Below are 16,199 nucleotides of genomic sequence, written 5' to 3' on the forward strand. Positions count from 1 at the left end.
CATACCGTACACGTGCGAGGAGAATTATGGAGTGCCAACGAGGAATCTGCCCAACTATTGTCTGCCATGGAAATGGAAGAAGAAATGGCTTTTATACTTCTACCTACTTGTTTTCTAAAAATGGACAATGAATAAACGGAAGACGCGGACACCTCGGAAACGGCGGTGGTGGGTTCGCCTGGCTTTGCAAAAGCGCGAGAAGTTGGGTCACGCCAAGCCTTCGTTGCCGCACCTCCGGTCGCGCGACGTTAAATACTATCGCGAGTATTGCTGACAGTACGTTTTAGTGCCACTCTTGTCGTAGAGCAAGGGCTGGTTCTTGATCGCGTCGACCAGCATTACAGCCTACACTTTTGGTGCCATGTTCAATTTTACGACCGGTTTTTACATGCTAGTGTAGCTTCCAGTGAAGCAGAACGACTTTCCGCCGCGTTTCCGCTTCGCCATGGCGAAAAAATCGGCCCGAGACCAATTTGGCTCGCAGCCTGTTTTTCTGCCTGTTTTGCCGCCTAGGCGGGCGGATTTTTGCAAGATTTTGCCGCTTCCGACAGCTTCGAGACCAGGGGCCGTATTCTGAAACGTTCGCCTAGGCGAAATTTCTTTTTTCGCTTTCAGGCATGCGCCGATTGGCTGTTTTAGCAAAATTGGATGAGCTGATTGTGTGGTTGAGCGCGACGTCATTCAATTTGCTCAACGAGCCAATCAGCGCGCATGCTGATTTCGCCTAGGCGAAATGTCGCCTAGGCGAACGTTTCAGAATACGGCCCCAAGTGTGAACGTAGCCTAAGATCCTGCGCGAGCGCGGCCTAACCGGCACCTGAAGGGAAGCGGCGGAAATGTATACCGGAGATTTTGAACACCTGGGGTCTTTAACGTGCACCTAAATCTAAGTAAACGGGCCTCGAGCGTTCTCGCCATCATCTAAAATGCGGCTGCCGCATTTGTTGCTTCATTTGTTGCGCATTTGTTGCTTCAGAATATGGCCGCCACATTCTCGCCCAAAACTTCACAAAGCGTCAAAGCCTTAACAAACACTGTGACAGTTTTTTCCATATTCAGACATGATTCTCTGTAAATTATCAACCCAAACGGAAGCGCCCACGAATGAAATTGTGATAGTAGCACCGGTGCCATGAATTATGTCAGCGCGAAGCGACGAAAAAAAAGGGTGGGTAAGTGGGGGGGGGGCTTGTGGAAAAAATTTCGGGGGGGGGGGGGGGGGTTTGAACCCCCCCAACCCCCCCCTTGGCTACGCCCCTGCTAGTATGCATTTCTTGTGGATGTGCCACTTCCGGCAACAGTACGAACACCCAGATGCCTAATCATAATAAAAGCATTAGTACGGCTCTATCTTCTTTTTAAAACACTTCCTCTAATCATTGCAGTCTGCATTTTTTATTTGTTCACTGTTTTAATTTTGTGTTCTCATTATCTTCCTATACACACAAAGGCAGTTGCATCATGCTTTGCTATTCATTACCTTTCTGTATCTTTGAAATTTAATTAACGAGTTCTCACTGCACTATATTTTGGTCTCCTTCTCCCACAGAACAAGTAATTAATTGCAATATGCAGTAGTTCCGACGCAAATGGGTTTGCAGCCACTTCTTTCAAAAACAGCTATTTGATATTTGATTCGAAAATAGTGGTTCCAAATCACTATTCGTTTCAAACTCAAAATTCACTATTCACACATGCAAACCTATTTTACAAAAGGTAACTAACTTCGTTATCAGACATACGTGCTGACTTTGCAACCCTTTGCAAGTTGCGTTGGGGCATTAAGCATCATAACTTAATTTCATTTGATACTTCATTTAGCAATCGAACTTCCAAGTTCCCAGTCAATGGAACTAGACAAGAATGAAGCGCACTGTTCTGGCCCTTCAGTCAAACTAGCACAATCACACAAGTGATAAGTACTTGAGAGAGAGGCATTAATGTGATGATGAAGATTTAATTATTGATTTGGCGAATTCCATTATGTGGCTGAAATTTCGCGAATAAAGAGCAAAGTGAGTGAGTCACCCTGACCTCTCGCTCGGATTTGTAGAAGTACTTGACTATGTTGTTGACTGCATCGCCGAGGAGTTGCTGAATCTCTGGAATGGTTAGCCCTGCATAAAAAAAAACAACAAAAAAACAAGCAGTTAACCCTTTAAGCACGAGGCATACAAATACCCAGAAAAAATTTTCTTTTATCTAAATGTGCAAAAAATGTGCAAAACACATCAAGAATAAGCATAATCAACAAAAAGAAAAAATATTTTACGGAAATTTTTTCAGCAACAGGGTTTTCCCCCTATTGTGGTGGCCACTTGCAAGGACAATAGCAAGTGGACCACTGAAGCAAGGAGAATTGAGGTACAGAGATGTGAAGAAGGAGAAGTGAAGACATTTCGGTAAACATCAAAGAAAGCGTCGCTTATAACCGGTGTATGCATGCAGTAAAACCTTGTCATATCAAAACAGGATATAATGAAATAATCCTCCAGGCAGGAAACTGGAATTGGGCTTCACCTGAAGCCACCTAAAGCTTCGTTTTCAATTTGTATACAAAGCTCTCATCATATGTGAAACATAGGTGTACATTTCATTAGCTGTGCATCACCTGTGCGATGCCACTGCAGCTGGATATCTTGCACCGGCCTGTCTCCTCTGACCTTGCTTTCAAAAGTTTCATGTGTGCCAAACTACTACTTCTTCTTCCTCGTCAGCGTTTCTGCTCCAAACCAACAAATGACACTTGCTGCCTGTCATTCAGTGTTGGCCAAAGACATTTAGCCAGCAACTTTGTACCTCAATACTGAAACATCGACAAAAAAAAAAAAAAAAACTTTTTTTTCAGGTACGTTGCCTGTGGGCAACACTCGTCAATAAAGGGTTAGGTAAGCAACACAAGATGGCATCCGATGCACTAACGAGGTGCTTAATCTTTCCTAAACACTGCGAAAAGAAGGTCTCATGCTATCTAAGCCCTTAGATATGCAAGCAAAAGTACGGCCAGTGGACACATGTCATGTCAATCTGAATGATAGCGTATTAATCCGACATTAGGTAAAAAACGGGCCAATTTAGCATACATATGCTGCATCACCACACCTACAAAAAAATTTGCAACTCAACGTACGGGGTTCACTTGGCCTTCGTGGAACGCTGGGCGACCGGCATCGAGGCGGCGTTCGGCAAGCTTCCATCAGCTCTGCACATCGGAAAGACCTTTTAGTCGGGGCAATATACAGACTGCTCCAAAATGAACGCTCAAAAGCAAGAAGTTCTGGCTACAGCGTAAGCCACAAAAAGCCCGACTTCTTCACAGCTTCAATGCACAGCAAGGAATGGGAAAGCACTGGGCGCACATACAAATGCATAGATAGAGCAGTCAAAGATAAGCATGCTGCAATTTTTTATTTTGTTGCATGCCGAAGGAAAAATCTGCAACTTTGACAGCAGGCCCACAACTTGTACAAAACAGTTGCAGTAGGTTTTTGCAAATTGCCAATGGCTGTTGGAAAGTTGAGCACTGCTGGACACAATGATTAAAAAAAAAAAGACACTAATGTTAGCATGTACAGAAACACATGCCGCATGTTCAACATAACATGCCAGCACAGCATATGCAATACGACTACACAATAGTAATGCGTACGCAAAACCCCTATGTCTGCTCATGTAAGTTATGCTAAAACTCTCCGATACCTTTCAAAGACTATAAAGACTTCAACACTGGGTAAATTTTACTATTACAATGCGTGGCTGAATAGGAAAGAAAAAAAAAAAAAAAACTACCTTCATTGTCGATGTCTGCTGGAACCAGCTCCGCAACTAGGAGCCTCTCCGTGCTACCGTCGTCGATGCCCCTTCCCAACCACCGACCACAGGGGAACCTGAAATGATGAGACGCACTCTCATATCTTCCTAAGACTCTTTGTACATTATATTGCATATTGCCTTCAATCTTTTTTCAAGATTAATTCGGAAGCAATTTCTCAAAATATTCATCTTGGATATGAAGCCTCCCATGCAGAACACTACAGAAGTGGTTTACTCGTATTCTTGTCATCCGTTTTCGAGAAATTTGACACTATGTTGATCTAGACTACTGTGTTGTCACAGACGGTGGAAGGCAACGTTGAAGTTGTGCTTCGAATTCCTCGAGGTTGCGTGAAAATCGAGGATGCAGCAGCAACATGGCAATGTAGTTCCATCTTAACATTTGTGTTCAGGCAATGGAATGCAGTTTTTACCAGTAGCAAACATGAAGAGATGGTTACTTCTTTCATGTACATGGAGATTCAGCCTTTGGCATCTAACCGTGGTATATAAATTAAAGAATTGCCTTTCATGTTCGTTAACTTACCAGTATACAATAATAACTAGTTTGAAAAGCGATTATGTCCCACAGCTGTATTCAAGTCTCAGGAGGATATGCAATCTTGAAGTGCTCAGGTGGCACAGTTTGAAAATGTTCTTAACCCTTTCAGGGTCAATGACGTACATATGCGTCCTCCGCGAACACCTTCAAAATGGTCAATGACGTATATGTACGTCATCTCGTGTACATTTAAAAAGCGCGCCTCATTTCCTCATTTCTTTCGCTTGGCATATGCTGCCACTTGGCGGGAACACGTGGAATTTTTTACTTGCGCCAATGCCTCTCCATAGTTTTTTTTTTATGGTTTATTGCAATGGCGCATTGGCTATCGCTTGCACATCTGGGCGAGCATGCGCGCGGTGACAAGTTTCGTTTTTTCCTGCAATGACTCCTGCTTATTGCATGCGCTAAACTGATGGCTATCTGGTTTCAAATCTCTCAAAGGGTGACCGCTTGTTACTCAAATCGTTTATCGCTCACCGCGGTGCGATTACACCTGTCCCCAGCAGGCCGTATATACACAAACGATGGCTGCCGTTTTTGTGTTTCCTTTTATGGAGACCACAAAAGCTCTATCACACATTGTTGGCGATAAGACGAAGGCTTCTCACTTGCTTCGGTTTCTGAACGTGCACACAACCATTTTTCAGTGCGCTTATCTTCTTATTCATGAATAAACATTGTGCATTTTACAACACAAACAATTTTTTGTCACTTTATGGTCACCCTAAAGAAATTACGAGCATTTTTTAAAAAATAGGTTCTTTCAAAGAATTTAAATCGGCAATAAAAAAATTCAACCCTCAAAGGGTGAATAGATGTCTTTTTTTCCCCCAATCTTTCAAACTATTTCATGGTTTGAAGGACTGGAAATGAAGGTGTATTGACATGCCATTTTTTTGTCCTGCTCCTACGTGACACCACTTTCTGTGTGATGACGTCACGAGACAAGCGCCTCCTGTCAAAGAAACCAAAATTGTTTCGTAGAAAAGCTATTATAGTAAATTATTTAGGGCTATCTGAGGCTTGCCAGCATTTTTTCTAGAGTTTTGAGGTCAGGGACCGTTATTTAACGGGAAAAATGAAAAGTAAGAAATTTAATGTCGGTACTTCTTTTTTTTTTGCTTACTTTCTTTTTAGGCGACACATGCCACATGACTTTCTTATTTCCGGCCAACGTAGCCACATTTTTTTTTCTTGTTTCACGCAAAAATAAACGAGCAGTGACTCACTTGTAGGTGTGTCCCGTGACATCGTTGCGCACCACGACGTGCTCAATCATCCACTTGGGCGAGAGGCCCGTGTTGTCGTGGCCAATCCGTAGCGTCGTGAGCAGGCCCAGGTTCTTGTGCTGAGTGAGGAGCAACCACAACAAAGATGCTAAGACATCATCACTAATGCAAGCCAAGGGTGCAGCCTCTTGAAAGGAAAAAAAAAAAAGAAAGAAGCGGCAAGGAATGGCATAACATAATTTTTTTAAAGCGAAGCTTCCTTTGCCTCCTCCCTCCCCTTTGCGTTTACTGGCTGCCGGCTTCTGCTGTCTTGCTAATTGTGCAACAACTTGCACCACTGGGCCACTGGATTTGTGCAAATTGGCACGTGGCACTGCGTTGAGGACGTTCATGGCCAATCCCTCAGAATGGTTGTGTACCAATGGGTAGGTGCTCGAATGGACAAGCCGAACAAGAAGCCAACAAATCGGCTACAGAACTAAAAATCAAAAGCAGCCGAGCATGGAGAAGAATGTAAAGGGAGCAAAATAGGTCTAGAATGTGCACTGAAGCAAGGAGAATTGAGGTACAGAGACGTGAAGAAGGAGAAGTGAAGACATTTCGGTAAACATCAAAGAAAGAGTCACTTATAACCGGTGCACGCATGCAGTAAAACCTTGTTATATCGAAACGGGATATAATGAAACAATCATTATATTGAAGCAAGTGAAATTCTCCTTGAAATACCCGCAGATGTTCATGGTTCAACACATGCATTAATGGATATAACGAAGTAATGGATATAATGAAGCAATTCTGGCTCCCCCTTCAATTTTGTTATGACGAAGCTTTATTGTATCCGTTCGGATGTGCTGATTTTTTAGTTTTGCTTCAGTTTTAGTCTTGCTACAGTTAAACCTGGATATAACGAAATTGACAAATTCCCGAAAAACTTCGTTATAAAGAGGATTTCGTTATATGCAGGTTCGGCACGAAAATTAGAAAAATAAACGTTTACCGTATTTACTCGATTCTAACGAGCCCTCAATTGTAACGCGCACCCGTTTTCGTCGAAGCACTCATCCTCGGAATGTCACACCAGGTACCGGATGCGTGGACGCGTGTCGTTTCGCACAAGCGCGAGACATCGGAAACGAAGAGCGAGCATCACGATGGCGTCGTAGCGTCGTATAGTGTTACAGTAGAACCTCTCTGTTACGTTCCCGGGGGCTGCGTTTTCCCGGCTGTTACGTCGTTTTCGACCGGTCCCGGCACAACTCCTTTAGAACTCAATGCATTGGTAACCCCGCTGTTGCGTCGCAACTGTGGGACCGTTCCCGCATCATACGTTGCGAACTGTCACCCCGTGCCGGCCCGAGCGGCCATTTTGACTTTTCATGTCGCTTGGCTTGGTGGCTTGACGATGGCATTGGCCACCCAAAGTGCCGGGGGTGACAACTATGACGTATTTTCGGTTTCCGCCAGCAAAAGTATGGCCTTTGAGATCCGTATTTGCGATATAAAGATGGTGTCCATGACGCGTTGTGGTCCTAAAATTGGTTTTGGCTCATAGATATTCCGCATATATAAGGGTACGGCCACGCTAGCGGCAAAAAACGCGCACGTCATGCAGCGAGCGGCAAGTTGCCGCGCGTTTCTGACGCGCGTTTTTGCTGCGTGCTTTTGCCGCTAGCGTGGCCGTACCCTAAAGTCCAAGGGCGATAACGCAGTCGCCGCGCGCCGTATGCTGTATGTGCGAGTGAAAACGTGCGAGGGGAGCCGACGACTGCGTCTAAATCTCGCGCGCGCAAGAAAAGCAGGGAGGAAGCGCGCCTTCTTCCGTTGCGCTCGAGGCACCGGCGAGGGAGCGAGAGGGGAGGGATAGCGGGGCGGCGCGCGGTTGCGCAGGCCGTATCTTGAAAGCGATCTGCGTTGGGGCAGAGTCTAGCAGTGTAGGTGCGTCGGCGGCTCGTAGCTTTCTGCGTGTTGTGTGTTCTCGGCACTCAGTTTGCGTTGAAGCGATAGACAACAGCACGAAGGTCACTTCGCTCGCTTCTCCAGCGGCCCTTCCACACGCCGCCAGCGTTAGACAGCGCGTGTCCGCGCTCATCGAGTCTGATGTGCCACAGCGTGTACCAGCGCATCGGCAACATCAGCTGGAAAAGGAGAGAGTGCCGGCTTGGCGGGCTAGGCCAGCTGCAGCAAGCGGCAGGATCAGATTTGAATGAAGGGAGGAGGAAAGGTCACGCCCGCGGCGGCAAGATCGCCGGGTCGAGGGATGCAGGGCCGCCTCGCACACGCACGCATGCACACGTGAGCTCGCTTCGCATTCCATCGCGGCAGGAGAAGGTGTTTCCGGTTGCTGCTCGCGCAAAAATGACAAAATTTGGGGCGAAATCTCTAGGTGGTCGGAGGGGAAAATTCGTTATATCAAGGGGGTCTCCCGCTGCCACTTCGTTACGTAGAGGTCTCAAATACATGTGCTTCTATGGAGTAACGGCGGGGAATCTAAAAACTTCGTTATATCCAGGAATTCGTTATATGGAGGTTCGTTATAAGCAGGTTTAACTGTATATACAGAAAAAACTCATTACAGTGAACAAGGCTACATTGAGCTACAAGCTGTTTTGAGCTCTTGCCATAATTTGATAATTACATGCCTATTAAACCTAGTATCTTGAATCAGGTTTGCCAGGGGTTTGCAATGCAGCTTACAACTCTTTTCTACACTATTATTATTAACCCTTTAAAGATCTGGTTTTTAACCCTTCACAATCGGAATTGCTCACTGTAGGTCAAACTAAAAGACAATACTGAAGATGAAACTGGAAAAATCTAAAATGTAGCCACTGTTCAAGTTGCAAACTTATTCGGTTACTGATTACAAAACATAGAGAGTACAGTATTATTAATACAGCTGCAGGTTCCAAAGTCCAAGAACTATATTTGATGTTTCAAGAGCTCAATCTATACATGATTTCGTGCTCAAGTTTACTTCAAACCAGAACAACACCACGAGGACAGTCGCTTAATAACGCGGTTCTAGAACATAACGGAAGCATTATAATCGTCAAGCTGCTACTAATGTTGATACCGCTATATCTGTGGCATCGAAGTATGTACGAAAGGCCCGTGGGAAAGGTGCAGACGACGCGGCACACTCACGTGGCAGACGAACTCGGGCAACTGCTTGGGCACTGGGATGATGCCCGTGGTCCCCATAGTACCCGAGACGCTGACCCAGGCATTGGCCGACGTTGTCGAGGCACTCAGCTTGCGGCTCGGGAACACGACGACCCGATATGGCATCTCTGGGTTGGGCCAGGGCAGGGAGAGGAGGAAAGCGAGGTGGAGAGCAGAGGAGGAGGAGCCATTAGCGCCATCAGACACGCTGACTGCGGAAGCGCGGAGGAAAAGAAGCGAGAGAGGCAGACGGCAAGAAGGCACCTCAGCGGAGGAAGGAAGGTTTACACAGCTACTCGGAAAAAAGGTTAAGAAAACCTCGGCTGATGTATGCGAATCCGAGCAACTCATACATCAAAGACAACAAGGTTTCATAAGGGAGCTCTCACACATGTCAGATGTCTGGTTTGCAGTGCCTGAAATCTACCAAAGTCTTTGCAAGCGCTCCACTATATCCAGTCAATTTCCTTTGCTATGCCCAAATCTTTTCAAGCGCTTCATTATGTCAGAGTTCAGAAATTCTACACTCTCCGCTATATCCGATATGTATTTATTTGTATACGCTTTGCTGGCTGTACCGACGCCGGCATGCAGACGTGCATTTTGACAGCCTTTTCAAATGCCCCTTTGAGGCTGTGACAGAGGCTGTATTGCTGGCTGTCTCTTGGTTGATGTTTGATGCTGACCACCGCATCCCATATTGCCGCCCCCGGATGAAAACTGTCATGAAACCCTCCCTATACAACTTTGTCGTAAAATAACAGTTTTTTTTAACAAGCATAACAAGCACAGCAAAAGTTAGATGACGTTACACAAGCACCAACACCACAAGCGACGTATGTCACGTGTGCAGAAGTGCACCATACATCCTCATTCTATGCCTTCCGTCACGTGCAAGCGCCTCATTGAACTAAATGAACGTTTAAAGGTAAACTGCGTCAGAAAAATGCATAAAGTATGACTTACACACAAGCTGCAGACATGATAGCTTCGGATTGTTATTCGAATATACGAGAAAACACAAATGTGTTATGCGGAAGCTAAAACACAAAGCCCTTTTCCAGCTACCGTTTAAGACCTGTCTGGCTGCCCACGGCCGCTAGTTGTGCGGTACTGTTTTTGGACAGTGCTTGCCATAATGTCGATTACGGTCGCAACACACGCTGCGTGCCAGATGCAATGGGCAGAGCACCCATGCATCAAGGTTAGATCGTGTGCACACATTTGTCACGCACGAACGCACATGCTCATTCTTGTAGGCCTTCTACCTAGCGCAAGTGCGCCATTGAACTAATTGTACTTCTCAAAGTTAAACGTGTCGGAAAATTCATTAAGTACGACTTACACACAACCTGCAGACACGATGGCATCGGTGTGCAATTCGAATGTACGAGAAAGCATAATCCTGTTACGCAGTAACTCAAACACAAACCCCTTCTTCAGCGGCCGTTTGTTCTTGAGTGAGCACAGACCGAAAAATACCAACCAAGGGCTAACAGTTTCACTGTAGAATGAAGAAAGAAAAGCAGCATTAGCACGTGCGTGCTGCTGCATGCAGGCTAAACAGGCAGTTTCCCCAAGCATCGAGCCAATAGTCTATGAAGTTGACCGAGTTGTGTGGAGCTCTGTTGAAATCCTGAGGGCGCCCAAGTGGTGCCGAAATGCTTCTTCATTGCAGCGTATCAACATTGGCGTGCCTAAGCAATGCTCTCTAGAAAAAGAAATAGCAACGAGAAACTATTTTCCACTTAAAAGCAATTTATTCTTGCGCAACCATGAGAAGTGCGGCCACTTCTCATTGTTACACAATGACCAACTTCTAAAAAAAGACAGTAATGCAACGAAAATTTTTACAAAAAATCTACAAACATAAAAAAATACCTTGCAGGAATAAGAATGTCTATAATTATTTGTTTATCAGAGTTCTTTTTTGTTTCAGGCACGCAGACCTGCTGCCGATGGCAGTGCGTAAGTGCTCGGTGTCCAATTATTAGACAGTTTTAGTTTAGCGTGTTTACCGTAATAGCGGGATTGAAAGGCGCATGCGCAGAACGCTAGCCAACCCATACCGTTTACTGTACGCACATTATTTCTAAGATTTAACGTTACTGTCTTTGCGGTTTACGTAAAACATGGCGGCAGTCCCGGTTGCCCGCTTCGATCTGAATTTGGCGTTGTTTTTGTAGAATTCACTTTGTTCGAAGCAAATGACTGCATAAACGGCTTTCGCTTAGTCTCATGCTGCTTCGACGAGAGAGTGTTATGGCTAACCATGAGGAATTTTCGAGATCGCTTCTCATTTCGAACGTTCCTAAGCCTAACGAAAAAACTTTCTCCGAGATGCGAGCGCCACCTATCGGTAAAGTTGGGAGATAGGCGCGACGACGGCATATGGCTTCTGAGATGGGAAGATTTCGAAGGCTACGGTAGACAGCTTTTACTGCTTGTCTGTTTCGCTGCAGATCGACAGACATGTGAAGTAAAAATACAATGCGCTCCTGGCTTCCATTGCGCTGCCTATCGCACTCTCCGGACGCACACACACATAGAATTAGGTGCCCTATGTATGTGAAATTCAAAGCGTAATGGAATAGCGTCCTGCCCGTAAACTACGCTATCACGCTATACTAAAACTCTTTCTGCAAAGTTTGTTTGTGGAGCGGTAATGCTATTTCCCTTAACCCCGCTATTACTCTAACGTTAAACTAAAACTGTCTATTGAAGCATCTCAACAGCGTCGCAGCTGCATGTCTCCTTTCGAGGTTGACTTGGCTCAAGAAACTCGATGGATGTTGAGCCAATAATTGTGGAAAATTTCTTGCACGACATGGGTGCTATACTACTACTACATGGGTAGTATATAAGTACTATATACTACCCACCTGTGGCCGTGTAGGTGTTGGTGAAGCACTTGTAGTCAACAGCGTTGAGCGTGAGGAGGTAGTACAGGAACTGCTCTTTCTCATCTTCGCACCGCAAGAATGCATACCGCTTGTAGGAACTCCTGCACGCGTATGCAAATAAATGTGCCCAACAGTCAGTGCACTGGCATTTACCATTAGCAACCAATCGGTTTAACTACAACAGCAACATCAACAATGACAACAAAAGTAGTGGTAGCTGGCTAATTACTGTACGTTGGGCTTTATGGCCCGAATCTGTGACGACAGCAGCAACATAAACACTGGTGACAACGATAACAACAATAAGCACAGCAGTGACGACAAGGTTTATTGTGCAATGAGATGCAGATTCAGTAAATCTTGCACTACTTATTAAGTTCTGTTGCGCTTGTATGTGGCACTGGCATCATTGTATGCACTTTTAATGCAAATGGTAAACTTATTAAACCTAGTCATTAGAATTCATGTTTCTTAAGTGGTGTTTAGTTGACGACCAGCACAACAGAATGAAGAACACAGCTTCGAATGGTGTAGACACTACATTCAGACTAGCGTCGTCGTCAATGGCTGAAAACCACATTCATACAGCAAAATTCCCAGTTACTGAAGCACAGATATTAAATAGATGAAAAGAGTTACCTTTCTGTGCTTGTGCAAGAACATCTAATAACACATCTCAATTCTGCACTTTTACAACATATACACATCCTCATGTTAAGTAAACATGGGCAAAAGCACACTCGTAGATATTATCACTAACAATCGGCTTCTCAACGTTGGTGTGTGTTAGAACAGCCCTCGTTCAGCCTTCTCTTCCTGGAGCACACAAGCCCAGGAGCTGCTGAGAAGTGCAGTGATTACACATTTCTGATAAGGTAAGCATGGTAAGGTGTTATGGTAATGCAGAATGACAGATGCTTGGTGCTCAACTGATTTCTGTCACATTTTGTTGACGATTCTCTTTGGTTGATGTCGAGATCGGCTAATGTGACTGAAAATACAGTGGGTTAGTGGCGGCAAAACTGACCTCAATTGTGACTACCTTATCGCAATGCAGTTTTCAAGCCTATTGATTTCACTGAGAAGAAACACGTACATCAGTTTGTTCTGCCATTAATAACCTATGGGGCTAAGATAGCTAACAAGCATGCAATGAACAATAGAAAAAAATATGACAGGCATAACATTAACCCATTATTGATGAGCGTTGCCTACAGGCAACATACTAGAAAAATGTTTTTTCTTTGCTGGGTTTTGGTACTGAGTGCAAGGTTTCTGGCTAAATGTCTTCAGCCTACACTGAATAATTGCCAGCAAGCATCGTTTGTTGGTTTAGATAAGGAACACAGGACAAGGAAGAAGAAGTTTGGCATGCAACTCGCTTTCTTTTGAAAGCACGATCAGAGGATGCAAGATCTTCGGCTGCAGTGGTGTGACACACGTGATGTGAAGCAAATGAAATGTACACCCATGGTTTTCATGTGACGAAAGCTGGCTGTGAAAATTTCAAGCAACGCCATAGGCGGCTTGGGGTGAAGCATACCTCCAGTTTTCTGCCTGGTGTTTCCTCACCCCCGTTGCTAAAAACATTCCCCCAAAATATTTGATTTTCATTGATTATGTTTATTTTCAATGTGTTTTGCACATTTACATGGAATATAAACATTTTTGGGGGTGTAGGAAACTAACGAGACGCGAAGAAACCAGACAGAGAGCTCATCGTTCCCACTTCTTCTTCTCTTCGCAGTGCTCGCCTGCCCACGTTTATTAGTCTTTTTCTACATACTCCCGCCCCCCCAGTAGCAAAGTCCAATTCACGCTTGTGCGATTTCTGCACTGGTATTCTTGTAAACTTGCCATCTTGAGCTGTCACACGGCAGGCTCAGGTTATTCCATCTTCGCCAGGGAAGATATCCACAACTCGTCCCAGTGGCCAAATACTTCTAGAGAATATAGGCTCCTCAATGAGGTCACGTCGCATAGACTCAGCACTTAGAGCTCCGTAGTCGCTGTTGGTTGGCTCTGGGGAGGCAGAAAATGAATGTCCGACAAGAAAGTGCGCAGGACATATTGACCCACTTCTTCTTCTTCTCTTCGCAGTGCTCGCCTGCCCACGTTTATTAGTCTTTTTCTACAGGGGGTATTACATGTCCCATCATTAAAGGGTTAAGATATAGGAAGACAACAAAGTGATCTGGGGAAGAAATGTGGATGACTCATTCTGCAGCTGAGATTATGTGGAAAGACTGGGCAGAACATGCAATGCGAGGAATGATTAAACGGTTAGGTTAGGTTAAGTTAGGTTAGAGTAACAGTTCGGGCACCAAGAGACGGGAAGCGTAATCGAGGATGGCAGAGAATTGGGTGGTATGTTAAGATTGGGTAATTTCTGCACACAGAGTTAGTTTAGATGATGCACAGAAGGGGTAACTGGAGATCTGGAGATAACTGGTAACTGGACTTAAATTTGGCTGCTGATAATGATTACGACAAATAAGCAGAAGAGAGAGTGACTGCTGTACCCACTTGACTTGCATGTGAAGGTGCCAAATAATGTGTTTTTAGTTAAAATCATGATGTAATAAGGCTGATTGATAAAGCTTTTTACTGCAGAAAGCCATTCCTCTGTCTAGTGCAGGTTTTGTTGGCTTTCCTTGTCCCAAAAAACACCGACCTGAGCAGCTCCTGGTTGGAGAGCAGCTTCTTGAGGTGCTTGGACAGCAGCTTCTTTTCCAGGCAAAGGCGAACCCAAGCCCGAGCGAAGCCAATGTCCGTTTTGACCTCAGTCATTGCCTGCACCGTCCTGCAGTGGAACAAAGAGGATAATTTCATCGACTGAGTGACTGACGGATTGAATGATTAAGTTAACACCACAATGCAACACAAAGACACAGTAGTTGAAGGCTCTGAATTGCTCGAACAAAGGCCATTATCAAAATAGCATTGGTTCTATTGTCTCCAATAGAATGTCTGTTGAGATACAGTTGAATACCTACATGGTCATTATCAAAATACTGTTGTGTTTCCATTGACTTATTTCTGTCTTCAATAAAATGTTTATTGAGATGTGCTTGAATTATTCTATTACTGAATTGAATTCTATTACTAAAATCTTGTTGTGTTTATAATGACATTCTGCTTTTAACAGAGTGTCTGTTTAGATGCAACTGAATGCCCTGCCTGGTTTTTAAAGGGCAGGTGTGACCACCAGTGCTTTTTTTTTATGTGCGCACAATGCTTGGTACATGGGCATTTTTGCAGGGGTCCTGACTGGCAAGGAAAACCACATTCCTGCTAGTGATTCAGACAAACCATTTACAAAACGCATAAAAAGCCTCACTGCAACTGAGTATCATTTACATTGGTTTAGCAGCTACCCAAAGAGTTCATTTCCGTGCTTCAGTTGTATATTAACTGGCAAATCGTAGTTAGCGCCTCCTGAAGTAAGCTTTCTCTGAAGCCATCTTGTGAGGACATACAGCAGCATTTACTGGCAACATCAACAGCAGTTAAATCTCACTATAACGAAATCTATGGGACCCAACAAATATTTCTTTAAATCGAGAACTCCGTTCAATCTAAAACATCTAAGCAATTAACATAATATTTATTCAGGAGCGAAAAAATATATGCACTAGTTTCAGCAGTAGGCATACGAATTTATGGTATATAGTGAGCCCATTGAGCATGTATTCTGTTCCTTTGATTTGCCAACTACCAGACGGCTGGCATCTAGTAGAGCCGATGCTAAGCTTGCAATGCCGAGACTCTGCAATGTGCAACTTAGCACACACATACAAAAAAGTCACCTCAGACAGGCACGGCAATGCGCTTGCTATGGCAGTATGTGATTTTCGAGGAATATTGAACACAACAGGTTTTCTGTGACCCATTTAACTAGCTCACAAGCACAAAAGGACTGTACAACAGATGCAGACAAAGTGCACTGCGTCTGTATCAACTGTAAAACTCTTGTGTCCTCTGCATGCTAGCAAGCTAATATGGAATACCAACAAGGCCGACCTTACATTGTTTCTCTACCCATACCCCCCACAAAACTTTGTTAAATTAGGCGAGACAGTGAGTTCACTTTGTTGCTTCGAAGTTTTCGACGCATTAGACTCTATGAATACACGTCGGGGAATAGAAAGCGCGTTAAATCGAAAATTTCGTGCAATTAGGTTTCGTTTAAAATCGCAGTCTGACAGTATTGAATGACAGCACTGGAGCTAGTGAATGTTGCCATGGCAATGACCAATTCTGAAACCATTCGTTGGTGGCCACTCACTTGACGTCCATCAAGAGGGAGACAGGAAGCGGCTTGAGGCCGGGCAGGTCCGGCGTCCTGACCCGACGACTCCGCTCCTTGGCTTCCCTGCCCCGCGACGCCGGCATCTCGTCTGGCACCAGGTTTGAGAGGTCTGCAAGTGGTCAGTTTTCCCCACCGCACAACACACAAAGTGGCACATGCAGGCCACAACAAGATTGGGCGGCATGCGAATTGCACGGGCTACCATGCATTCTCTC

At 44.7% G+C, this 16,199-nt stretch overlaps 1 protein-coding gene across 1 annotated transcript in view; it reads right to left on the reverse strand.

Annotated features, from left to right (window-relative positions):
* The window catches only part of LOC119463377 (DENN domain-containing protein 5B-like), a 69,711-nt gene that overhangs the window by 17,231 nt on the left and 36,281 nt on the right, over positions 1–16,199 (reverse strand). The window contains 8 exon segments of the mRNA XM_049656194.1: positions 2,035–2,117; positions 3,131–3,202; positions 3,790–3,887; positions 5,608–5,726; positions 8,752–8,897; positions 11,652–11,773; positions 14,347–14,475; positions 15,961–16,093. Coding sequence (XP_049512151.1) covers positions 2,035–2,117; positions 3,131–3,202; positions 3,790–3,887; positions 5,608–5,726; positions 8,752–8,897; positions 11,652–11,773; positions 14,347–14,475; positions 15,961–16,093 — 902 coding nt within the window.

This window comes from Dermacentor silvarum, chromosome 9, assembly GCF_013339745.2.
Source record: "Dermacentor silvarum isolate Dsil-2018 chromosome 9, BIME_Dsil_1.4, whole genome shotgun sequence".
NCBI lineage: Eukaryota > Metazoa > Arthropoda > Arachnida > Ixodida > Ixodidae > Dermacentor > Dermacentor silvarum.